Consider the following 23,934-nt stretch of genomic DNA (forward strand, 5'->3'; position numbering starts at 1 on the left):
TCATTGATAGCTATAACTAGGCCGGATAGTATGGAGGCCGGATAGTCATGAGCCGGATAGTCGAGAGTCTACTGTATTTTATTAATACTGCTAATTTGTATACAGTTGCTTTTTTATTTTTTATTATTTTTATTAAGAGAGGATATATTGTGGAATGTTATGTTATTTATAATATTATATTGTTATGTATTTTGTTATGTATTCGTGTAAGCCTTCCTGAGGCTTTCGCACTGGATGGCATACAAATGTCTTAAATAAATAAAAAAACTGAATAAACAAATACCATTTCCTGGTGAGGTATGAACTTGCAGCATTATTTCTCTCCTGAAGGGTTGTGGGGTCCATTTGGATTATTCACTTCAGGAGAGTGATTGAATCCAATGGATTTCTGAATCTTCTCAGGGATATTCCAGTAGACGGATTGGATGATCCAGCCAAGGCCCTGGTCCCACTGTGGAAGGGTGAGATAAGTTCATTAGGGGATGTGGAGCCAAATGCCAACAGTATGCTGATGACACATAGCTCTGTCAACCTGTGATGACGGAATCTGGAGTGGTTGTGCAAGTCCTGGATTTAGTGATGAGTTGAATGAGGGCCAATAAACTGAAACTGTGTCATGGCAAAATAGAAGTCTTTGGGGTGAGCAGTTCCTCAGTCTGGGAAGCTCACAGCTTGTCCTGCTTGGGGCTGCACTCATTGGGAAAGATCAGGTGCTTACTCAAGGGGTACTCTAGATCCACTGCACTCACCGGAGTCCCAAGTGACTGCAACTGCTTGGAGTGCCTTTTAGCATCTTTGATTGGTTCACCAGTTTCTGGACAGAGATAGCTTGGCCATAGTGATGCAGCCACTAGTGACCAAAAGGCTTGCCAAGGGGATTCAGAGGAGAGGGAAGCAGGATGGAGTACCATCAACATAGCTCAATGCTTGGCAGCCCCAGTCTCATTTCCTTCTCAACCCCTTGAACAGTTTTTTCTGCACCAGCAGCGATGCAGGGAGAAGGGGGTCAGAACACAGATTCCCAACAGCCAAAGTATACTATGCCTCCTTCCCCATGTCTACAGCTGCCTACAGAAGCAGCTGCCCCATGCCTACAGCTGCTAGACATCCCCCTGATGTCTAGCAGCTGTAGGATTGCTCTCTAACTTCCTCTAGATGTATGAAGAATTAAACTTACATAGTTGAATGGAAAAGCTGGAGTCAAAGTCTAAACATTAATACTAATGCTAAACAAACTGATCCTGGAATTAACCAAATTTGGATTAAAAGGTTAATCAAGTTTCTTTCTAAGACAGCTTCAAGTTCAGAAGTGATTCCAGGTCTCATTTTCAGGAATAAAACATAATGCCAAGTTTGTTTGTTTTGAGGGGGGGTGGGGGGAGGAACACTTTCGAATTCTAACTGCAGAAAGTAAATGGTTAACATTATTTGTAAGTTCTAAAGTCTAAAGTCCGTAAGTATCCAAATCTTTAGCTCTGGTGGTCCAGCAAAGATTAGAGGCAAAACTAGGCCGCAAAGTAACAAAGAGCTGGTAGTACCTGTACTTCCATATACTTGTTCTTGGCCGGGGTGGGAGCTTCAAGGAATGATGGGACACTCAATTTCCAGTCAAAAATAGGTTCCTGGGTGGTTAGACCACCTGTTCACCAAATAGAAAATGTCCATTTATTTCTCAGCTAAGGCACATTTTATGTCCATGTGTTTTGGGAATATCTCTGGCATTACAATTTAATCTGAAACTTCCAAAAAATTATTTAAAATAGAAAACATGCCTTAGTTTCTTACAAAGGTAATTCTGTCCAGGTAAACAGATCGGCCTTGGACCTCCCCACTTTTCAGTGGATTTTAGAGACTTTGTGCTGCATGTAGCACAATCCTGGGCACGTCTACTCCAAAGTAAGTTCTAATGAGCCCAGGTAAACGTACACAGGATTGCACCCTCCGTTTCACTCAGGAACGCTCCGTTTTTTCCAGTCCACGGTGTAACCCGGAGATTACAGATGGGAAAGAAAACTGCGCCAGGACCGTTACTATTTTTTTCTTTTTTAATCTCTATGGTTTATCAGTCGTTTAGATGAAGAGGGAAAATAGAAAGCGAGAAAGAAGGGGAAACATGGTACACAAAAGGTCTTTTTCTTGCCTGTCCAGAAGACGAAGTGAAGTGCGGGAATGCATTTGTAAAATGCCATAGACTTGCCCTACGTAAGGAGTTGGTGTGATCCACTCCATCAGTCTCCTTTAAAGCTGAAGGCAGTCTGGCCTGCTTTCCCTCCCCTCTAGTAGCAATGGTTTGTCCCAAAGCCGAGCTTATAGAGGGTGAAAGAGGAAGGGGCGGTCCTTCTCTTTCTGGCGCGGGAGCTGAGGTCGTAATGGCGGTAAGTGCTGCTTTCTTGAAAGGGTGCATTTGCGGGCAGAGGCGAACCACGAAACCTGGGCTGAAGAGGAGGGACAAGAATTGCTCACTGGAGCAACTGGGCCATGTAACAGTGTTCTCCATATGCTGGATGTTCTGGACTATAACTCCCATTATCACGGACCATGCTGTGCGGGTCTGCTGAAGTGCAAAACTTCTGAGGGTGCCGCATTAGGTAAAAGGGATTGCCCTTCTTTTGCAGTCCGAAGGAGGAAGGGCGGTGGAGCGAGGAGAGGTCTTATAGGTTATATAGTAAGAAGAGGTCTTGTTAGGGAAAGAGTCGGAGTAAATACTTCAGAGTCCCTAGTGCCGCGGACAGTTATTGCTAAGCCCGATCGGAGATCTGTCTCCTTTATCAACTGCACGTGTGGCAGCCTGGAGCAACTTGGTGCCCTTCCAGGTATTTTGGAAATCAGCTCCCAGAATTCTTCACTACTGACCATGTGGCCTGGAACTGATGGATGCTAAAGTATAAAACGTGGAGGGCGCCAGATTGGAAAAATGGCCTACCTCGCAACAGAGGACTGATCCTCTGAATGTTTGCCTCGAAGTCAGCCCCACGGGCGTGTTTCCAGACAGCGGGGGCTCTTGAGTTCGAGCTGCTTAGCGAAGGAAAATCTCTTGTTTGTATTGACATCAGGTGAATAGGAGCCGCTTCCTAGATACTAAAATTGCTGCTGTGGTTGGAAGCAGACCATCTGGTCAGTTCCAGAGAAAGCCAGCTTTAGGGTGCAAGAGGGGGTAGCGAACTGCGGCTTTGGCGTCCCTGATGAAGATGTGCTGGGAGTGCACGTGCTTACTGCTTAAGCTTCCAGCACGAGGTGGTCGTGGAAGATACGCGGCTGGCGCAGCAGCTGGTGGGGGCGCCTCTGCTGCCCCAGCAGAAGTGACAAGCACTGAGAAAGTTCTAGTAACCACCATAGTTATTTATGCAATGCAGTGATAGCATCCAACATTTTTTCCTCTTGCAAGGAACTCAGGGTACTTAAAAGATTTGCCTTGTAGCAGATGGAGAGGAGCAGGAGCTGCCACCGCTGTGGCAGGTGTCACTGCTTAAATGAGGGTGGGAAGGGAAGGCTTGTATAAGAGATTTTCACATGGCTTAGAATTTACTCTCTCACTGCTTCAATCTGTAGGGAAAGAAGGTTGGAAAGGAGAGTGGAATGATGGTAAGACGAAAAAGGCAGAGAAGCAGTGGAAGGAAGAGAAGGGTAAGTAAAAGCATTTCTCATTATTACTATATAAATGCTTTCATCATGTCATGCATACACACATTTGTTTTTAAGAAATAGTTTTCTTCTAGTTCCTTTGGATTTTTTTTCCTTGTGCATCATTTGAATCTGCAGCATGTGCCATGTTCTTTTGTTCACTTGGTTTCTGCCCCTTTTTGTGTCTCCTGCCTTCAGTGTTGCCCGTTTATCTTGGTTGCTAATGAACGTGGTGTCAAAGAAGGCATAAAACAAGTCTTCCCCTCTCGCAGCCCTCACCTGTGCTAGGGATTGTTCCTACCAGGTTTGCTGTGTGGGGGACATCCTAGGCAGTTGTCTCCTCTGTGGATCTCTCTGAATAAATATTAGTTTGAGTTTCTCAGTAACATAAAATTCTTAAATCTGATTGAAGGCAAAACATCATGTGGTACACATAATGAACAGTGATTTTTAAAAAGGAAATGGGCCTCTGCTCTGGATAGATGCAAAGTGTGTGTGGGAGCGATAAGAAGCCCCCCCCCCATTGCCCTAATATGGATTCAACCCCCATGCTTGTTGTTGGCATCTGTGCCAGGGGGAGCTTTTTCTAATGTGGCTAACAGGCACAGGGAGTCTGATCTGTATCTGGATCACAGAACCGGGGCAAAGGTTTTAAAGCATTTATATGCTGGGTTCTGATATGGTCCAGGGCCTTACAACTGTTTAGCAAGGGAAGGGAACATAATTGTGTAAAAACTATCACATCTAGTTTGGAATGAAATGTGTTCTGAAGTGCCCACATAATTACATTAATACCAAACACAGCCAATTGTAGAAGTTCATAGGTCCTCAAACTATGGCCCATGGGCCGGATACAGCCTGCCTTGGAGGTTTTGGGCTTGCCATGCGCACGGCGAGGCAGCAGCTTACTCACACAGAGGTTGTTTTGTACTTGCTTGAAGAAAATGATCTCCATGCAAGCAAACCGCTGCCTTGCCCCGCATGCCCCACCTCGCTGCATGTGCGCCCCACCCCCTCACTGGCCCTTGGTAGCCCACGCCCACCACCAGCACCTTTCAACTGGCCCCCTGTTGAAAAAGTTTGGGGACCCCTGTATTAGTTAATACCCACCCAGGAATTATTAGGAACCTCTTGTGTGCAGTCTTTGTACATAGATTCTCCTTCTCTTGCATAAATTGAAGGAACTGGTGGCTCTTCAGCACTAGAAAGAGTTGCTGTATATGTACTATCCTTCCTAACCCCCATTAGTATGACTGACATTGCAATCCATGCATGTTTACTCAGCAGTATTCAGTGGGACACATTCCCAAATACAGAGTAATGTAGAAGGGACTTTGCCATACTGCAGGGCTTCCTTGAAGAAATGCTACATAGTAAGACAATCTGTTTGGGAGTTAGCTTGAACAACTGCTTTCCTTGAACTTTACTACTTTCTGTGTGAAGAAGTAGGTTGTTCTGGGGTTCATTGTGACTTTAGGTGTGCTAGAACCCCATCTGTGAAGTGTCCTCCTTCCAGAATTGCATAGTAACTCCCTATAGCCAAGGGATGAATTAAGTTTATTAAAGGAAATATTATAGTTAATAACTTGCAGTCTTACTGGATTATAATGTCATTGTTCCTTTGGCTTTTTTCCCCTTAGTGTAGTCAAGGTCTAGCTACAGTTCTGGATGGAAAATATTACTTTGCGATAAAGGTATGGAACTTTGTTTTCTCACCAGATGCTTAATACATTCAGACTCTACACTGATTCACATTAGTGCACACTTTGCCTTTGTGTTGCCCATTCACTACTTTTTACAGTGAATGTGGTGTCAGAAAAGGCACATATTAACCCTGGCTGTCATGTGTTCAGGAGTGGATTGTGTAACTTCTCCACATTTCAGCTAGAACACACCCATTGTAGAAAAATATATATGCCCTTTCTTTAGCTCTGTATATACAGTTAAGTGTGTAAAATTGGACATTGGAATGGATTCAGTAGTTGTAAACCAACATTTTGCTCCTGATTAGGATACTTTATACCTGAAATTCTATACACTTTGCCTCTGCTTTTTGTACTGTTCAGTTTTTATTATCACTGTTTCAAAACAACCAAAATGTTAGGGAATTCATCTTGCTCATGGCAATTTGTTCCAAAGATTTATTTGGTTGTTGTTAACGTATTCATGTGAACAGTAGCTCCCATTGTGGAAGTTTGTTTTAACGATTATATAGTCTCAATGTAGTACAGGGGTGGAAGATGTTTTACTTGATTCACTGGGGGCCTTTAATAGTAAAATTCTGTCCTGTGTGAGTTGGAGGAAAGGTGGGATATAAATAGAATTGACTTAACCTTGGAAAATGTCAAATAAATAGTATACTGAAACTCTTCAACTTGTAAGTCATTTTCCTCCTTTGCTATAAATATACAAATTTATGGCAGTTACCTCCAAAATCCATATACTACAATACCATTATTAAGCCAATCACAAAATGTGATTTTTGTGTCCACAGAACATGGACTGGGATTGATCAGTGTTTTCTGGAGCATTTTCCAACTTCACTGAAGAAATTTCCCCCTTTTTAAGAAAAGCAGAATACTAGCATAACATTCACAGGTGCATGGATGGTCCTTGCACTTGTGAAAACCCATGCCTCTTGTGACGTATATGGGTTCTATATATGCAGTTACTTAGCAGATGGCAGCTGAACCTATCATAGCTCAGCCTTCATTCCCTCGGAAGCTTAAAAGTTGAGCTGCCACTGCTACTAAATTCTGTCCCCTCTGCTTCCAGTTGAAGGAGGCAAGCAGTGCAGTGGAACAACATCACATAAACATTGGCTGCCAGCAACAAAAGAGCCACTGTGTGTTCTGGCCCATTCAGTCATGTTGGAGATGCAGCAGCAGACATGAGAGACCAGTATAGGTGAGGGGGCCACCAGGAATAGTGTTAAGGTTCAGATAAAGCATAACTCAATGTTTTATACAGTTACTTATTTGAGCTTATACCCACTCATTCTCTCCTGTTCTTCCTTCTTACCTGGAATAGCTTTTATTTATTTGTCCAGCCATTTCCTTGACTCTCTAGCTCTGCATTGCCCTCTTGCTCCCCCTTTCATTCTTATCTGCTGCGTCTTCATCAGTGAATGCCAGAGAAGGAAGTCTTGCTTCATTAAATGGTGCTTACTACCAGGCAAGTATGTATAGGACTGTGGCTTTAGGGGGAAGTAAAGGAAGGTGAGGATAGAGGCTGTTAGTACCTAATTGGTGCCACAAACCTTTTTAAATGTTTGTCCTAGATTTGGACTTTGTGGCTCCTTTAGGTACAGGGCAGCAAATCAGGGAAGTTGAAAAGTAGCTATATCCTTCATTTTCTTTTGGCCTGCCTGTTTTGGTGCAGTCTGGATTAGGATTCTGCTTTGGTGCAGAAAAGGAAGAAGATGCGGGATGAATTGTTACAGTCAAGTGGGGCATAAGTGTCCTTGCCAGGCATGAATAACTGGCTATACTGTTTCGGGGAATATTTCTTCATGTCCTGGCAATGATGCCGAGCAACCTATGGTATCTCATTGTGGTTTTATTAAAGTTTTATTAAATTTTGAAGTACAGTAGAAATTGAACTGAAATTGTTCCCCCCACTATCACCTTTGCCATCCATAGGTGTCAAAATGTATAAACTGTACAGTAAAGGACAAAGGACTGACCTTTTTCCCAGAGTGGGAAGAGAAGCATTGTCCTGTGACAACACAAGTTTCCATTTATCTGGCCTAGCTTGATAAGAGTGGGCTGGGGGAAGCTTTTGAGTAAGGGAATTTGCTGGAGTTTCTATTTTTGAAGGTTTTTCCAATAAAGCAACTAATTATATTAGTTAAGAAGTTGCAGCTATCAGGTAAAAACAGAAGAATGTGTGTTTCAGGTGACTTAGAGAATCAGCTGCAAAGTGATCTTACACGTTTCTGATTTTCAGTGCAACTTGAATTCATGGACACTTGACAGATGATCATTGTGAGGATGGTATTTCATAAACTTGTGGAAGAAGAGCTGCTCCCAATACTACCTCTGAGAGACAGCAACAGGTGAAAGATACAGTTCAGATTTTCAAAAGCTATGCTATGGAAATAAAACTTTCACAAACTGTCGTTCATTACTATTGGTGAACTGAGGCTGATGTAGAAGAAATAAACCTAGAATTTTTAGACCTTCAACATGATTTAATTTTAAAAGCTAATTCAGATCATGCTGATATTTTGGAATCTGGTTGAATAAAACTTTTCTTGTGAAAGAGGACAGCAAGGTAAAATCTTACCTTGGATCATCTATGTGAAGCACTCTTCTCAGCAATGAATTGTATTGAATCAAAGAACAAAACAGCTGGCTGAGTAGCATCTGGATTACTGTTTGTGAGCTGCGACCTCATTCTAGAAGGTGTGGTAAGCTTACAGATGTCAGCCAGTGAACAGCTTCACACTAGTCTGGGCAGTATTTCTTAGTCATTGCTATGGTCAGTTGTGTGTAGAGCTAGAATGCTGGTGTTGATGAACAGCCTGAAAATATTGCGGGACCTTATAGTAATGTAACCCTAATATTTTCCTTGACTACATTTTTCAAAAACCTAAGTATAGTAATAGTAGAAAATTTTAGTGCAACTGCTTTTAAACTTAAAGAAATGATATCCTGCTTTTCGAGCCACTGCTATGATAAACTCAGCAGCATCCTGACATTTGGACCTCCTCCAATCATAGCAACTCTGCCATGCCTCCTGATGTGGGCAAACACAGTGCCTAAAAAGCACTATCTTTAATAGTGTGTAATGTCCCTTGAAATTTCACTGGTAGGTTATAATGGAAAAATAATTGGTAGTGCTAAGAGATGCTCATCTGGAAGGAACCTTGGTCATAGGCGAGCAACCAATGAATGCTCTACATACAAAAGATTGAGCCTGACACCCAAGTAATACCAACCATAATTGTCACTTACCAAAATTTTCTCCAATTTTCAAAGTGTAGGGAGAAGATACCACTGGCTTCCTATAACCATCTGCTAGCTTCATTAGAACACTTGCAGGATTAGCCAGGCAGGGAGAAAGAAAAGAGGCATTTGGTACAGAGGAAGGCAAAAGCATAGAAGGAACTGGATGATTGTTCACTGTAACAAGCTGGAAAAAATAATGGAAAACTTTGTGGAAGCAGGATGAAATCTCAATAAGATTATGCAAAATAGCCAAAGTCCCATTGAATGTGGGTCTTTGAATAGCAAACATGGGATCCAGTGGTATTGGGGTAGATAAATAAACCCCATATCAGCATGTGTTCTAGTACCACTTCTACTATCCTGAGATCTTTGCTTACACAATCAAACTGCAAAGAATCATGTCTGTCCAGTAGCTGCACAGAACAAAGCCATAGAGGTGGAAGAGGGACCAGCCTCAGTGCTGGGGTAAAAAGGTGCAGGTGTCCTTAGGTTCCATCTGGTGCTATTCAGCTGTTCCTGATAAGACCTCAATCCAGCAGGCAGTTGACTGTTGGATTGAGAGCAGTGCTCTGCCTACCATTATATTACAATGATGTGTAGCTTCTTTTCTTTTGCAAGGAAACCAAGGTGGCAGACAAGTTTCTCTTTGTCTCTTCACAACAACCACCCTGAGTTAGTTTAGGCTGAAAGGCTGTGCCTCCTTGAGCGGAGACCTGAATCCAGACCTGAGTTATACCACACTGGCTCTCTACATATACCAAAATTAAGTTGGCTACTACATATGGCCATGTTCCATATAGTTGCCCAAATAATGCCGACTCATTTCTATCTTTTGCAGGAATACATGTGTGGAAATGGTGTGGTTTACTTTCTGGATAACATTGGCAAAGTACTAGCTCAACCTTGTGCAGTTAAGTGGAAGAAAAGTAAGTTTACACAGAGGGCCGTGGTAGTCATCAGATGAAGGTGAAACCAGTGTCTTCCTGCATTACAGTCACTCTGATGCTCCATGTTCAACAAAAGGTCATGCCTGGATGACTCACTGATGGCAGCTGCCCTCCTGTCTCTCCTTCCAAAGAGTTCTGATGATAGCATTGCATATTGAGCTCTACGGCTGTAATGGTCTATCTTCTGATTTTGCATCAGACAATACCTCTGCTTCTTCCAGTGAACTAGAGTCTGTTTCTAGCTGAGAATTAAGTGTCAGATCAATAGTGAATATTAGGCCAGAATGATGAGGTTTATTTTTCTCTGTATGTACTCACAAGTCACTTTCATGTATATGGGCATTCATTACATGAGATCTGTATTGATAACTTAAATATTGCAAAACAGAACTTAACTGATAGGTCTCATTCTCTGTTCCCTCAGTGGCATGACAGCCAAAAATGCTACTGGAAAAAGCTTTTACTAGGGGAAAAAATAAAGCTCAACTCACTGTTACTTTTGTGTCTGTCTTGGCAGTTTTCTATCATGTGGTTCAGCTTGGCATTTTGTCAAACCTGATACTGTCTATGAAAATTACTGATTACATAATTAAGGATATTCAGTTGTGAGGTGATATAACTCATTTTCAGAGCATTTATGTAGCCATCTTGTATTTGCCCCTGCCTCAATGGGAAATGTTTAGATGTTTAGCATTTCCCCTAGTTAATTTACAATATCTAAATAGATTCAGTACAGTTTAGTTCTAAGTATCTTCAAAGATAAGGGGTTGGTAGATGTCAGGTTTGGAGGATCTATTTCTTTCTTAGAACTGTTGAATGGCACTAACTGGGTCCAGGTAGAGAATAATGGTTTGGGTGGGTGGCCATATACACTACAAAAAGAAGGGTATCTGTGTTCAGCTCAGTTTGTTATCTGAACTGGAACCAAGTTAAGCCTTTCTACAGAAAAATCCATTCCCAATTTTCTTCCAAGTATTTTTTTTCTTTCATTAGACAGTAGCCAGAGCCAAGAGCTAGGAAAGCCCATAATTTCGATTTCATACAAGAATACTAGTATACTGTAATTAAATGCAGGTTGCTTACTTGTAGCTGCCATTCTTCCAGTGGTGCATTCACAGAAATGAGCTCAAGTCCTTGCACAATGCCTAGGACTAGGAAAAACTTAAATAGCTAAGCAAATGTGTGGGTGGAAGCCTCTGCCCACTCCCTCAGTGCTTATAAAGACTGTCGTTAGTCTCCAGACTGAAGAATAGGTGAACAGAGGTGCCAGTCTGGTCTGACCCCGAGTGTCTGAGACTAACAGGAGGTGGTATTGGGTGGGTTGTGTGAATAGACAGATAACCCCTCAAGGAACAACAGTTCATTCTTCATGATCTCTGCATCACACATGGGTGACTAGCAGGCTTACCCTGTAGAGGATGGAGGGAAGCTGTCAAAACTTGTGAATGAAAGAGTGCTGCTCTGCTGAAAGTGCAGTCTGCCTTCACATAGATGTTGAGCTGGCAGTGCCTGATGGAAGTCAATGGTGTGGACCACATGGTGGCTTTGCAGATGTCCAGCAAGGAGACCCCAGGCAGGAGGACAGTGCATCTTGCCGAGGCTCACATGGAATGGTCCCACAGGTGTGATGGGAGGTGGAGGCCTGTCATCTCATATGAGGCTGATGATGGAGACCCACTTGGGGAGAGTGTGTGATGAAGTGGATTTCCCTTTCCTTGGGCTGTCATGGCAGAAGAGTTTACAGAGTGGCAGACCTGTTCAGTTCCTACTTAAAGAAGATAAGGGCCTTCCTGGCATTGAGCAAGTAAGGGCAGACTCTGTAGGAGAGGGTGGGTTAGTGAAAAAGGCAGGGAGGATGGCTGAGGCAGAAGGCTGAAGTGCCCTTGGTTCTGAAGGCTGGGTCTGGGCAGAGGACTGCCTTATCCCTATGGAAGGTCAGGTATGGGGGGTGGGCCCACATGGTGCAGAGTATGCTAGTGTCATGGACTGGTGTGGTAACTACTGGAAAGCCTACCTTCCAAACGAGGAGGTGCAGTTCCATTGTGGTCAGGGGCTCAAGGCTTCCTGGTGGGGGCCTGAAGGACAACCAACAGGCTCCAGGCTGGGCTGAGGGCCCCATGAAGGGGACTGTATTGCAGAGCCCTCTTAGGAACATGTGTGTCAAAGGGTATGTGAAGACAGATGTCCCTTGGATGGATGGATGGATGGATGGATGGATGGATGGATGGATGAAAGGAAGAGAGAGCCATCAGGTACATGTGTACTGATGAGGTTGGCAGGTAAGCTGAAATCAAGGAATTGTGGGATTAGAAAGGCATGGAAGAGAAAAGGTGAGAAAAGTGGACAGCGAAAAAACTCAGTCTAGCATGATGGTATTTGAAAAGGAGCTAGGGGAATTGCAAGGTGAACCCCCTTCCCTATCCTCCTTGGAAGCCGGAAGGGGAGGGTCTTCTGCCTACTCCTGAACACGCAGCTATTGAAGTTTTTCCCAGTCCTAGACATTGCATAGGTGCAGAAGCCTCTTTGTGATGCACAGAGACCACAAAGAAAAACCATACATCTAAGACCGTTGTAAATGCCCCAACAATTTTGGCAATTATGTCATGAACTATACAGAAAAGCTTCCGTTCTAGTAGAAAAGTTCGTTCAAACTTAGGAAATACTGTATAAAATCTGAAGGGAAATATGATTTTGTACAACCAAGTAGTCTGTATGTATATATTTTTAACATAATCAGGTTCTAATAAAAGATCAACACTGCTGTGAACAAGAATGGAGAATGTAATTGCTAGGCAAGTACAGGCATATCAATTACAGCCCTCACAATAAAGAACATTTACTATTGCACATTTGGCAAATGCGTTGACCCTTTTAACCCTTTACTGATAATTCCACTCAGGGAATCAGACAAGGGCACCGTCCGTCATTACAATCGGCTGTAATAATTCTGGAGCTAGAGAAAGGTTGCATTTTAATAAATCCTCCATTCCATAAATCTGCAGACTGCCCTTTTTGTTCAAAATAATGGTCATACTAGTGTCACCTGCAGAGTAGTCAGGCTGGGCTTCAAAGTGTTCTTAGGCAATGTTTTATAGCTTGTATATCTTTTTGGTTTAAGACCAAAAACCCCTGCCTTTTGAACTATATTGTATTTGGACTCCTGTACCATTTGCAAATTCATTCAAGAAGCAGCATCCACTTGCCATCTTCTCTTAAGGAATCAAGTCTCTATCTTAAGTCGTGGTGCTTGTACAATTTTTATTGTCTTAGCGCTATGCTTTCCATCCAGCGTACTGATGGCTGCTTGTGCCTTTTCTTCTATCAGACTGTCCTTAGATCCATTCCGCCTCTGAAAAGAACAAATTGGATAAACAAATATTTAATGAAGAACTGAGGAGGAATTGATTTATCAGTCCCAATCCTGCAAAGGGATTACTAATACCAATTTACATACATTTTTGCTGAAAGCAATGGGGAAGCTTACACCCTTTAGCAAATTAGTTAATCACCGAACTAAATGTGAAAAGAAATTACATGGAAAGAAAATGCCTACTTGTATGCTTAGATTTCAAGACACTAAATTTCCAATTTGTGTGCAGTAAATTTCATTTAACCAAAAGAGGTTATATGAAATTACTTTGGTTGCTAACTTGGTGAAATCCCTAGGTGATAAAACATTCTTATTTAAAAGTAATTAGACATATGAAAGTAGTAAGCCTAAAATGGCTTAGGGTCTTGATATTTGGAAAACCATTTCCTTTCATATATATCTGTTCATAGTTTAAGGTATCTGAACTCCCCTCTGCATGCCCCACCACCAAGAGAAGTTAGACTAATAGGAACCTAGGGTAGGCTCTTTTCTGAGCCTTGTTTTCTGAATCACTTTTTTTGTATTTTAATGTACTGGTTCCACATACATTTAAATGCTTTTTCCAGCCATTATGTCTGCAGTTTGGTAAGGTTTTTAAGTATTTAAGCTGAAATTGTGTCATCAGTCTTAAATCTCAGTGACAGGAAAAAATAAAGAATTTCTTGGAAAAATTAGTGGAAAATTTTGAATGTATCCCTGCTTGCAAATAGCTAATTAGTGCATTAGATCTTTCTGCCCTAGCCCAAATCATTTGATACAGCTTGCAGCACAATTCAAGCCTACATTGTTTTCTAATTTAGGATGTTCAGAAATCAGTAAACACTAATTGCTGTATCCTGTAATATTCAAAGGTCAATTTCAGTGCAATTTCAGTAATAGTGACCTGTCAGTGTTAGAGCTGCTAAAGAATAAGAAGTTATTTCTTTATTTTGGAAGAAAATAAAAGCTATAGCATACAAATAATGACTTCTAGATGCCATTTTTATAGTATTCTAGTGTTTACTGAGATGCAGAACATACCTGCCCTTGGTACACAATGGTTCAATATATTACACATATCAATGAATTGCACCTTAACATATTCTCTGACTGTGAGGTTGAGAGAACAAGTCTAGCTATTGTGCACTATGAACTTGGTGACTATCCTGGTCATAATTTAAACACTATTTTAAGCATCCTGCTAGAATTATATATTATAACCCTTTTAGTAAAAAAAAAAAAATACTGGGGGATCCATAAATATAAATTGAAATATTTTCAAAACATGCATTTTGAATTTTTTTAAAAATATTTGGCATGCATAACAATATACAAGTATACAAAACACTGTCAAAATATGCAAAATATGTCCAACCTGTTGAGAAACTGCAATGCTGGGGCACTGAGCATCTGAGGAACGGGTTACAGGTAAAGGAGGTACAAGGTCTGTTTTTGAACTGGAAAAGAAAAATCATACTGTATAGTGCTTATTGTGTAAAAAAAGTTTTAGGGAGATTGAAAGGTTACTGGTTACAGATATTTCCACTGATATGTTTATCTGCAACAAGATTTCTGGTTGACTAGTCCCTCTACCAGTGGGATAGGCAGAAGGTAGATCTCCAGGTTTTTTAGACCTCAATTCCTAGAAGCCCCTACCAGCATTGCCAGTGAGCAATTCTAAAAATTGTTCCAAACCTATAGAAATCTACTATCTATCCATTCTTGTTCTGTTGCACACTTGAAGCCCAAAGAAGAATTACAACCTGTATTATAAATGGATCCCAGCCTATTCTGGGAGCTTCAGCAATGAATTGTTGCTGCCTTGTATTCCAAGTCAGAGTTGCCTCCCATATTATGTTCAAAGCACTGACCTCTTTTCCTCCAGGCAACTTCACAAATTCCTGAGAGGAGGAAAAGGATTATTGTTTTCATACAGGGAACTGCCCTTTCCTCTGACAGGATAGCATGTCTAGGTTTTGTGCTTCTGAAAATAAAGGGAGGTCCAACATCCTGTCAGTAATGGTATAGTTTCTCCTTTAGTCATCACTAAAGTAGAATGAAGAATTGAGTAACAAGCCAAGGTGCAAATCACTAACCTTTCCCACCCAGCTTTTCCAGAGAAGTCAGCCAGAAAACACAAACTATCTACCTTAACAAGGTGTTGCATAATCTTGGTAAGCGATAATGGCATACATTCTGAGTGGGGGTAGTGATGGCTTTGACTTAACAAGAAAATTAAGTACTTACTTCACTTCTGACAAAACAGATCTCTCTCCATCAGAGCACTGGGACCTTCGATACTGGCGATAGCTGCGAGGGGAATGGGAGTGTCTAATACGAACAGGGTCACCCTGAGTCCTAAAGGAGAAGTCAATTTTGCAGGAGCAGATTACTATCTCTGGCACTGCATGTCAAAAGAATACAAAAGCTGATAACCATGTAAAATCCTTTTCATTTTGAAGGACTACATCCTTGATCAAGTTTACTTATAAAGTTAATATAAAGTTAATAAAATTTCTGCTCAAAATGGGAAAGATCAAGACCAAATTCCAGTACCAAAATTAATATAAGTACCCTACTTAATTGACTAAAAGCACTTTGACTCAAGGTGAAATACTCTGGCCTTGGGAGAAAGTCCCAGATGATTTTTTTGGATTTCCACCCTGGGAGAAAGGGAGAGCTTATCTTACAAGCTTCCATTATTAGGCTGTGGAAAGGTCTGCAGCCTGTGCTTAGCCAACACAAGAATACTGGCACTTGATGTGCTGGGAGACACTGTGGATGTGTAGGATCTGAGGATCTCCCATGTCCTCAAAGCCAAGAAAAAATAATGCCTAGCCCTGAAGCCACACAGTTCAATTCTATCAATTCCCCTTGGAATCAATGGCTGTGAAAAATTAAAACAAAAAGCAAGGGCAAGGATGAAAACAGCCACATTGAAGGGTGAAAATCTGGACCAATGCACAGAATCTACCCTGCTGTGTGAATCAACAGGGCAATGGAAAAAGCAGTTCCTTTGCCTATTTGCATGCTACTTAAAACAAAGAGGAAATTGAATATAGAGCACAAATTTTGATGGCAAAAATCACTTAAAATACATAATAGCATTCATATTTGTGATATACAGCTAAAATAACATCAAAATATACTGGGTAGACTTCCTGGCTTTTTAAAATTTCAGCACCAGGGCAGGAAAGACTTTGCTTTTCAATTTGATTATCAGAATGAAAGGAGAAAGGAAGTGGCCCTGAAAAGATAAGGAAAATACAGCTTGCTTGCATTAAAGGAAAGTCTCTGGAGATGGATTTAACTTGGAGTTATCATAGCAAGGTAGCAAAGGCTATAATCTGATGTTCTCTCTAGGGCAAGGGAGAGAAATGTAATCTCAAATGGAGAGCTGACCTCCCAAACCATTTTCCTGGCAAACAGAAGCTTCTGTGGCCCTTGCCTCCCTAATGCCTGTTGGGGCAAAAAGGTTATGACTTCCCAGGTTCCTGAGATCACACTGGAGTTGGGGGAAATGTATGTTAGGCCTGGGGATGGCAGGATGTTGCAACCAATCAGAGGAAAATTTAAAAAAAAATGGGACAATGAAAAATGTCACTCATTCCTTCCATCTGTCCTGTTGCAAGCTGGCAAGGCTTCGGTTAAAGCACTTCTTCAGCCTTTGGATTTGAACCTCACGCCAAAAAAAACCTCACTAGGTGCTCTTAAAGCAAGTTACTGTTCTCTCAGACACCTTGCAATATGGGAATAATAATACTAGGCTTTTCATGGCTGTTGCCATACATTTTGTTGATTTGTTACATTTCTATACCACCCTATAGCCAAAGCTCTTTGGGAGGGTCACAACAATTTTTGAAGTGTTTTGGATATTCTAAAGCATGTTATCATCACTGAACATTATTAAGTCAGAGTGAAACCTGCCTTTTCTCCCAGTACAGTCTTGAGAACTTTCGGAAAACAGGAAACTGACAAGTCACTAAGAATTAACGTTGATTTAGTGAACGTAATGGTGTGTGCATGAAAGTTTATGTTTCATATCCAGCTTTGAAAAGTTTACCAATCCTGTTTCTCCTGCTCAGGGATGTGGCAGAATCACATTGTGATGCAAATAGCAACTCGACTCCTGTCAGAAGCACTTTCATGCATCACTACGTGAAAGTCCCAGATGGCCAATTATCAGGATGAAATGGAAGTTTGATCTGAGGGGAGCAATGGTGCTTTTGCAACTAATGACCAAGCTCTGAGGAAGCAGGGTCAAACATGTCAACTCATCATTTTAGATGATCAGAGTAAGAGTGCATTTCAAAGAGTTTATGAGAAAAGGTTTCTTGACTGTGTTACCCCAAAATTATTTTCTAGATTTTCAGCATGATGCTATTAGCTATTCAGTACATAGGCAGGAACCACTTCAGTGTAGGAGGTGCCACTGAAAGCCAAGTTAGATGCGATGGTAACCCAAGAACAGCCCCAAACACACAGGAAGTAGAAGGCAGTGGATTCTGAAGCAAAGAGTGGAACAGGTGCCTGTATAAAGACTTCAGCACACCAAATGAATATAGGTATATTACACCAAAAGATACTGAGAAAATACATAAGAATTATAATGCATCGTTAGATTTTAACGATCTAAGAATAGAAGCATTCTTATTTTGTAATTAATATACTCACTCAATTTTAGTATATGGAATCTCTCTTAGCTGTTCCTCAGAGAGGCCAGATGGATCCACAAGTTCCTTTCTGCAAACAGATGAGAGAAAATAGAAGTTACACAACTTTGCATATAAATATATATATTATTCAGTAGTAACTTCTCACTCCTGCAGAATTACGTACTGAATGTGTTTCCATAGTTCTTCTTTGGCTTGCACATCTGGACTTCTCCTATATAAAAGTAAACAAAGATACCATGTCATCACATATATAATCCTGTGCAAACTCAAAATCCTGACACTGTGCCAATGAATAATAGCAATTTAACTTGTTCAAATTTCAACAGAGAAGCAGCTTTAAATTTAAATGACATGGAAATGTCTCTTTTTTAGCCAAGTTGGATGGTGTATTACAACTGGTCTTCCTTGAGCCTTCAGTAAAAGCACCTGGGTAAGGTGCTGTACGTGGCCACCATCAGTGTTGGCTGTTTTGCTGCCTTTCTATCTCTCTGCCTTCCCCCCTCCCCCCATTAATCAGGTGGCCACAGGACAAGAATGAACAAGTCTTGTTTCCTTTTTCCAAACGTTTCACAGAAGTTGGAGCAAAGCTCCTGTGCCCAACAACCTCTGTAACACATCTTGTGAGGAAAAACAGAGGGGATTCATTCCTTTCCCACCTCCAAATTCCCTTTATTCGCTATCTCTTCTCTCTCCCCTTCTCTACCCCTTACCAGCAGTAGGAGCAAGTAGTAAGAGAGGACTGCCAAACAAACCCCAGACAGATAGCTATGGAGATGGGGCAAGCCACAGAGCACAATAAAGGGAAGCTACTTTAAAGCAAGGTAAATCCTAAGTGAGAAAGTGGCAAAGACCTGAACCAACCATACACTGCTTTGCAGGGCAAAGCCAGTAAAAGTACCGGAGTAATAAAGGGCAGATTTCTTGCTGATCAGTTATGCTAACTGCACTCCTGCGCTTGGGAAAATACCTTAAAACGGCACATGGATGCAGCCTGTTGCCATCTGTATGTGAGGTCTGTGGGGAGTCCCTAGACTTAAATCCTGTGGTCTGGCCTAGCAGCACCACTGCCAAGTGCACAAGGATTGTTTGGCTCCATTTCTGATAAAAAGAGCAACCTTATCTTGCTGACTCTTCCTACCATTCTTTTTTTTCCCTCCTGAATGCTTTTGCCTATCTAAGACAAAAGCTTTGGTACATTAGTTAACATGGGGTGTGGGGAAAAACTGCTTTAATAACATCTTTCAGTCCTTAATGCTGAGCTGCTTCCTTTATTCATTAAGTCCCATTCATGCAAAGCAGCAGCTGTGAACTCTGCACTTATCCCAAGGGACTGTCATCCTGGTCTGAATCTGTAATAATCAGGCTCCGGGGGATGCAGAAGCAATCCATGGTTCTCAGGAAGCCTGAGTGAATGGCTTTGATACTGCTGTCTTGGCTACCATAGCAAGGCAATGCCCTGAGGATTCCATTTAGCTCAGGGTCCTCAGCACTTCACATACGGTGGAATTAACTAGATAAGACTGTAAGAGTAGTTCATGAAACATGCAAAATGGGACAGACAAGTCAGTAGCCATAAGGATAAATAGTTACAAAACAGCTAGATAGAAAGGCTGTGCTTTTCATTCCTTGAGGGAAGGGTTCCCTCATTCATCTGCAGCCAGTGGCTTCTGATTAGGTACAGCCCAGCAGAAGTGTGTTAAGTGAGTAACCCACAGCCATTTAATTCTGAGAGGATTATTGCAAAACCTGAGTTTAACTATACTGATGGATAAAAAGGGGACAGTAAAGAGAAAATGTGTGTGTGGGTGCTATGATTCCCACCCACCATGTTCCCACCAACAGCATTATTTATGCTGTTAGCCATCCAGAGACGCTGGTAATTGGACAGCATAATTTCATAAATAAATAAATAGTTTAATCTCATGTTTAGGAAGAATTGAGCTTTACTACAAAATCGTATCTGACAGCAAAGACAAGATAAGAGAAAATATATTCTTTAAAGACAAACAGATCATATAGATTGCTTCACTTGTTTATTATGTTCAGAATAATATGAAAGATTCCTTAAGCCTGCACTAAAGACAGGATGTAGCTACTGTATAGTTCCTAATCGTCTGCTCACATAAACTGTTGTATCAACTGGAACGAGGGACTGGTGCTTGAGCTGGCACCAAGTTTCTGACCTGGATCAAGTCAGAATCCTAGCCTCACTGCTGACAGAGTAACACCCAATAGCACAGCAGTACAGGTTTGCCCTTTGTTCTGTAAATACCAGCTCAAATATACCATCAGCTTTGGGAACAGCAGCTCTCTGAAAACCTAAAATCCCCTGAATAGCCCATGAATGCTTGAACCAGCACAAAATATGGACTCATAATAGAATTGCTTTGTTGTTGTTGTTGTTCCAAGGGCTGGATAATTTAACTCTACTTGCTATGCCCTTTAAGCTGCAAATGGGCGAATGGTGGTATAGCTGCAGCTAAGCCATCCCACTGGAATGAGGATAACTGTTAATGAGGTCTCCTTCTAATCTAAAGCAGGGCTGCACAACTTTAGAGCCACAATACAAAAGCCCTCCAGGGGCTACATAAATATATTTTTGATCTCTGCTTGAGGCTGCAAAAACTGACGGTTAAACATGTGGCATACCAAATTGAGGTCCAAGTTCTCAATGGACCTCAGTTTGGTCCACTCAGTCTTGAAGCACACTGGGTGGTTTTGGGCCAGACACTGACTCTCAATGTAACCTACTGACAGGTCTAAAGGATAAAAATTAAAAGATGATCTTAATTTCCTTGCAAGAGGAAAAATGTTGAATTTATACATAATAAAAATATAAAAGATACAAACAAATAAATAAGTATAACAAATAGAATTGAATGCAGAAAGACACAAACTGCGCTGGCCTGCTATGTTACAGAAAATCCAATACACAGGGATTTCATTAGCAATGGGCATGTGTGTCATGTTTATTCTCAGTTTTAATTTTTTAAAGACAAACTTTAATCAGCTCCATATGCTAATTCATGTCTGTATTACCTTTATGCTTGCATCCACACCCTTATTAATAATTCCATGTGAACCTTTGATTTGCAGCTAGGCAAACTTTTGAACTTTTAACTATGGAATTTTTATGGTTATTCTTAATTCTGAAAAGCCCCTTGGCTATACAGATGTTTGACTTGAACACTTAGAAATGAACCCTACAGCACTAGAATGTGGACTTTTTATGTTCACTGTTTCCATTAAAAAAGCTAATTTCTATTCAGCTTTGTCTTTCAGTTCTCAGTCAAAATACAAGCACCAAGCAGAACTGGGATATCCTCATTAAACCACTTACATTTCAACGACAAGGTGAATTCAAGCACCAACAAAATTAATCTAACCCTTTTTAATGAATCTGAGAAAAGTTATCTGAAAAGATAGTGGCTCTCTTTTTTCAAATATGTTTGTTTTAGCAGGGAAACAGAAAATTTGAAACACATTTTTGTGTTAATCATCTGATTCACTTAACACAGAAACAGGCATCTGCACATAGACCTGATATACCAAATTGACAGCTGAGAAAGGGAAGAAACCAGCACCCAGCCTGCATACCCAGCAAAGTTCTCAAAAATAGTGCAGTGAACAATGCTGGTGTGAACTACAGCATACTCAAGCTGCTGAAATGCAATACCACAAGATGTAGTGATAGTCCCCAATCTGAAAAGATTTAAAGACAGAGTTGTCCATGGGGACTCGATGGGTCACACACGACTTCGCGACTAACAACAACAACAAAGACAGAGTACACAAATCCTTGAATGGCTACTAGCCATGAAGCCTATATACTGTATTACCTCTAACTTTGCCTCAAAAAACACTTGGGTAGCAAGGTACCATCCTGTTTCTGGACTTTATATAGACAGCTGTTTGGCCAGTGTAGGAACAGGATGCTGAACCTAGGCTTTTGCTCTAGATTCAGTACAGCTTTTCTCACAATCTTAAGTAGTGCTGTTTTGCAGTGGAGGGGTACAAGCATAAAGGGGCTTCTGTCCAGGCACATCATGCATTCTCACACCTCATGCATTAGGTTAGGCTGTTTGAAGCTACTGCTCCCCAGTCCTGACTACTCTGCAAATACAGCATGGATTTCTGCTGAACATGCAGTTCTTTGGATCAAACCCAATGCATGTCAATCTACATGAAGTCAGTGTTTCACAATCACTTTCCTATGGAATAATATCATAAACTACCGTAGTATCATACATCATCATCCTAAAGCAATACCGTTCTACTTGAAAGGGAGATATTTAGGGTAAAGTTATTTAAGACTGGGGCCATGTCATCTTAAACATTTACACAGGAAAGCATCTGACAAAAGCCTCTATCAGAATAAAATAGTCTTTAAGGTGTCACAACACTTTCTATTTTTTTGCTGCAATGGACTAACACAGCTATTCCACTGAAGATTATATTAGAGATGCAGCTCAGTAGCAGTGCATTTTACATGCAGAAGGTTTTATGCCTGCTATTTGCAGTAAAATGATTAATGTACTATGGAATGGAAATTTCCCCTCCCTGTCTGAGACCCTGGACAGCAGCTACAAGATCTTTTCTTATGTTCCTTCCTATAAATCTTTTCATTCACTGTAACAGCTCGTAGCCTTTTCTTTCTACTGCATTCTGTTAAATTTTAAGGAAAAGAAAAGCCAGGCATGGCAGTCAATTATGTGGCTAGCAAAACCATATTGCTCATATTCAAACTGTCCACAAGAGGGAGCCTCTGCTATCTCAAATAAGTATCACATTAATTGAACAAAATTAAATGGACACAAATCTTTTTCTAATTTCCTCTGAGGAAGAGCAACTTGGCTTTGAACATGTCAGATTTAGTACCTTCAAATTCTGACTGTTAGAAGCATTATACTCCTCCGATACAAGTGAAATCATCTTTGGCTTATGTTCTTTCTTTACCTTTAATAAATACAAGAGAGATAAGAATTGCACATGCTATGACATTCTGATTTTGTGTGCATATGTGAGCACATGTGTGCATGTGAGTAGGGATGTACAAATTTTTTTAATCCATTCTGTCTGCATTGTATCAGGCACCTCTTTTTCCGTGATCTGCTCACTGATGGAATCACATTTTGTTCTTTACCTGCACTAGTGAAAACCAATCCACAAAAATTGATGAAATGTGTACTACTCAGAAAAAGCCACAGGTTGGATTCATAGAAATTCAAACTAATTTGAATCTGTTGAGTTATCCGATATTCTGAATCCCTCTTGGATTAAGTGGGCTTCTTTGTACATATACTGAATACCAAGTTTCTGATCTGATTCTCATATCCCCCACATTAAACTGTATTGTTAGTCAGATAGAGCATTCAGTAGCAAATGTATATGAAACCATGTGTTACAGATTACTCTCTAAGGAATTTCAGATATCCACAAAAGATAATAAATCTCTTTTGGAAATGCATCCAGAAGCTAGGCAACAGTGTTCAGAGATCTTTCTTAAGCATGCTAGCATTCCCTTAGATCGCATTTCCTCAACATGCTGCCTTCCAGATATGCTGTACTACAGTGTTTTCAGATCTGCTTAACTAAGAACTGGAGAACTACAAGGACATAATTGCTAGAAGTCATCTTTTTAGATGTCTTCTAAAAAATTAGCAGGATTAACGTACGATCGAGATCTGTGCCTGGATCGCCGGTGGTTGGACTCAGATTGGTTTTTCTCCTTTTGCCTCCTCAGCACGGCTTCCCACTGAGGAGCTGAATCAACCATGTCATTCTCCTGCCGTAACCTGTGGGGAGATCAATATATTATGACTGTACATCTGAGGGAATCAAAGTTTAGTGAATTTTCCACACCTTCTGAAAAGTCATATTAAACTTCAACTTTGTGAAAAGTTTTAAAGGTGCACTTAGTCATCTGTCACACATGCCAATAAAGACGAGGAGATGAAGAACAATCACAGAGACAGTGTGCCTGTATATAGCAGGTGCTGGGGAGCAAGCGGGAGCAAACGTGTGGTGTTGCACTCAAATCCTGCCTGAGTGGTTCTGTGGGCAGCTTGCTGGCCACTGTGCAAACAGAATGCTGGACTAGATGGACCACTGGTCTGATCCAGCATGGTGCTTGTTATGTTCTTAACATCATGGGAGAGCAAACAACCAAGGTTATAGACTTCTGTGTACCATCAATTTCACTGAGTCATATTGAAGCATGGGCTTAGCTGCACTATCAAGTCGAGCCTTTTCAAAACATCTTGAAGCTCAGAATTCCTAACCATTCCTGACTATTAGCCATACTGGTTAGGGCTGATGGGAACTGAGGCCCAAAACATTTGGACCACCTAAGAGAAGCTTGAAAAATATCTTTTCAGTGCAAGTGGAGA

The 23,934-nt window shown here is 41.1% G+C and overlaps 1 protein-coding gene, 2 long non-coding RNA genes and 2 other non-coding genes across 8 annotated transcripts in view; 3 read left to right on the forward strand and 2 right to left on the reverse strand.

Moving 5' to 3' along the window:
* The window catches only part of LOC123031392, a 53,768-nt gene extending 51,751 nt beyond the window's left edge, over positions 1-2,017 (reverse strand). For 2 of the 3 annotated variants that reach the window (XR_006416283.1, XR_006416284.1), the window contains exons 1-2: positions 1,539-1,765; positions 284-451 (exon numbers count right to left, since the gene is read on the reverse strand). This is a non-coding gene — a long non-coding RNA (uncharacterized LOC123031392). Of the gene's footprint in view, positions 1-283; positions 452-1,538; positions 1,766-1,785 lie in introns of those variants that run through there. The other variant, XR_006416285.1, reaches the window with a different exon arrangement.
* A 318-nt stretch (positions 2,018-2,335) lies between these two features.
* LOC123031391 lies at positions 2,336-10,016 on the forward strand. 2 transcript variants are annotated; one of them, XR_006416282.1, is made up of 5 exons: positions 2,336-2,375; positions 3,550-3,624; positions 5,262-5,315; positions 7,570-7,678; positions 9,412-10,016. It is a non-coding gene; the product is annotated as an uncharacterized LOC123031391 (long non-coding RNA). The 2 variants fall into 2 exon arrangements; XR_006416281.1 differs by lacking the exon at positions 2,336-2,375 and adding an exon at positions 2,452-2,588.
* On the forward strand, positions 3,811-3,947 carry LOC123031686. Its single transcript, XR_006416368.1, has one exon. It is a non-coding gene; the product is annotated as a small nucleolar RNA SNORA13 (small nucleolar RNA).
* Positions 5,389-5,516, forward strand: LOC123031685. The gene has a single exon (XR_006416367.1). It is a non-coding gene; the product is annotated as a small nucleolar RNA SNORA13 (small nucleolar RNA).
* A 2,670-nt stretch (positions 10,017-12,686) lies between the features above and the next one.
* The window catches only part of EPB41L4A (erythrocyte membrane protein band 4.1 like 4A), a 109,008-nt gene continuing 97,760 nt past the window's right edge, over positions 12,687-23,934 (reverse strand). Inside the window, exons 18-23 of the mRNA XM_044446297.1 lie at positions 23,221-23,340; positions 17,709-17,756; positions 17,544-17,612; positions 15,117-15,227; positions 14,245-14,326; positions 12,687-12,869 (exon numbers count right to left, since the gene is read on the reverse strand). Of these exons, the coding sequence (XP_044302232.1) occupies positions 12,741-12,869; positions 14,245-14,326; positions 15,117-15,227; positions 17,544-17,612; positions 17,709-17,756; positions 23,221-23,340 (559 nt within the window). The 3' untranslated portion in view covers positions 12,687-12,740. The remainder of the gene's footprint in view (positions 12,870-14,244; positions 14,327-15,116; positions 15,228-17,543; positions 17,613-17,708; positions 17,757-23,220; positions 23,341-23,934) is intronic.

The sequence above is a fragment of the Varanus komodoensis genome, unplaced genomic scaffold, assembly GCF_004798865.1.
Source record: "Varanus komodoensis strain SLA01 unplaced genomic scaffold, ASM479886v1 scaffold5, whole genome shotgun sequence".
Taxonomy (NCBI): Eukaryota; Metazoa; Chordata; class Lepidosauria; order Squamata; family Varanidae; genus Varanus; species Varanus komodoensis.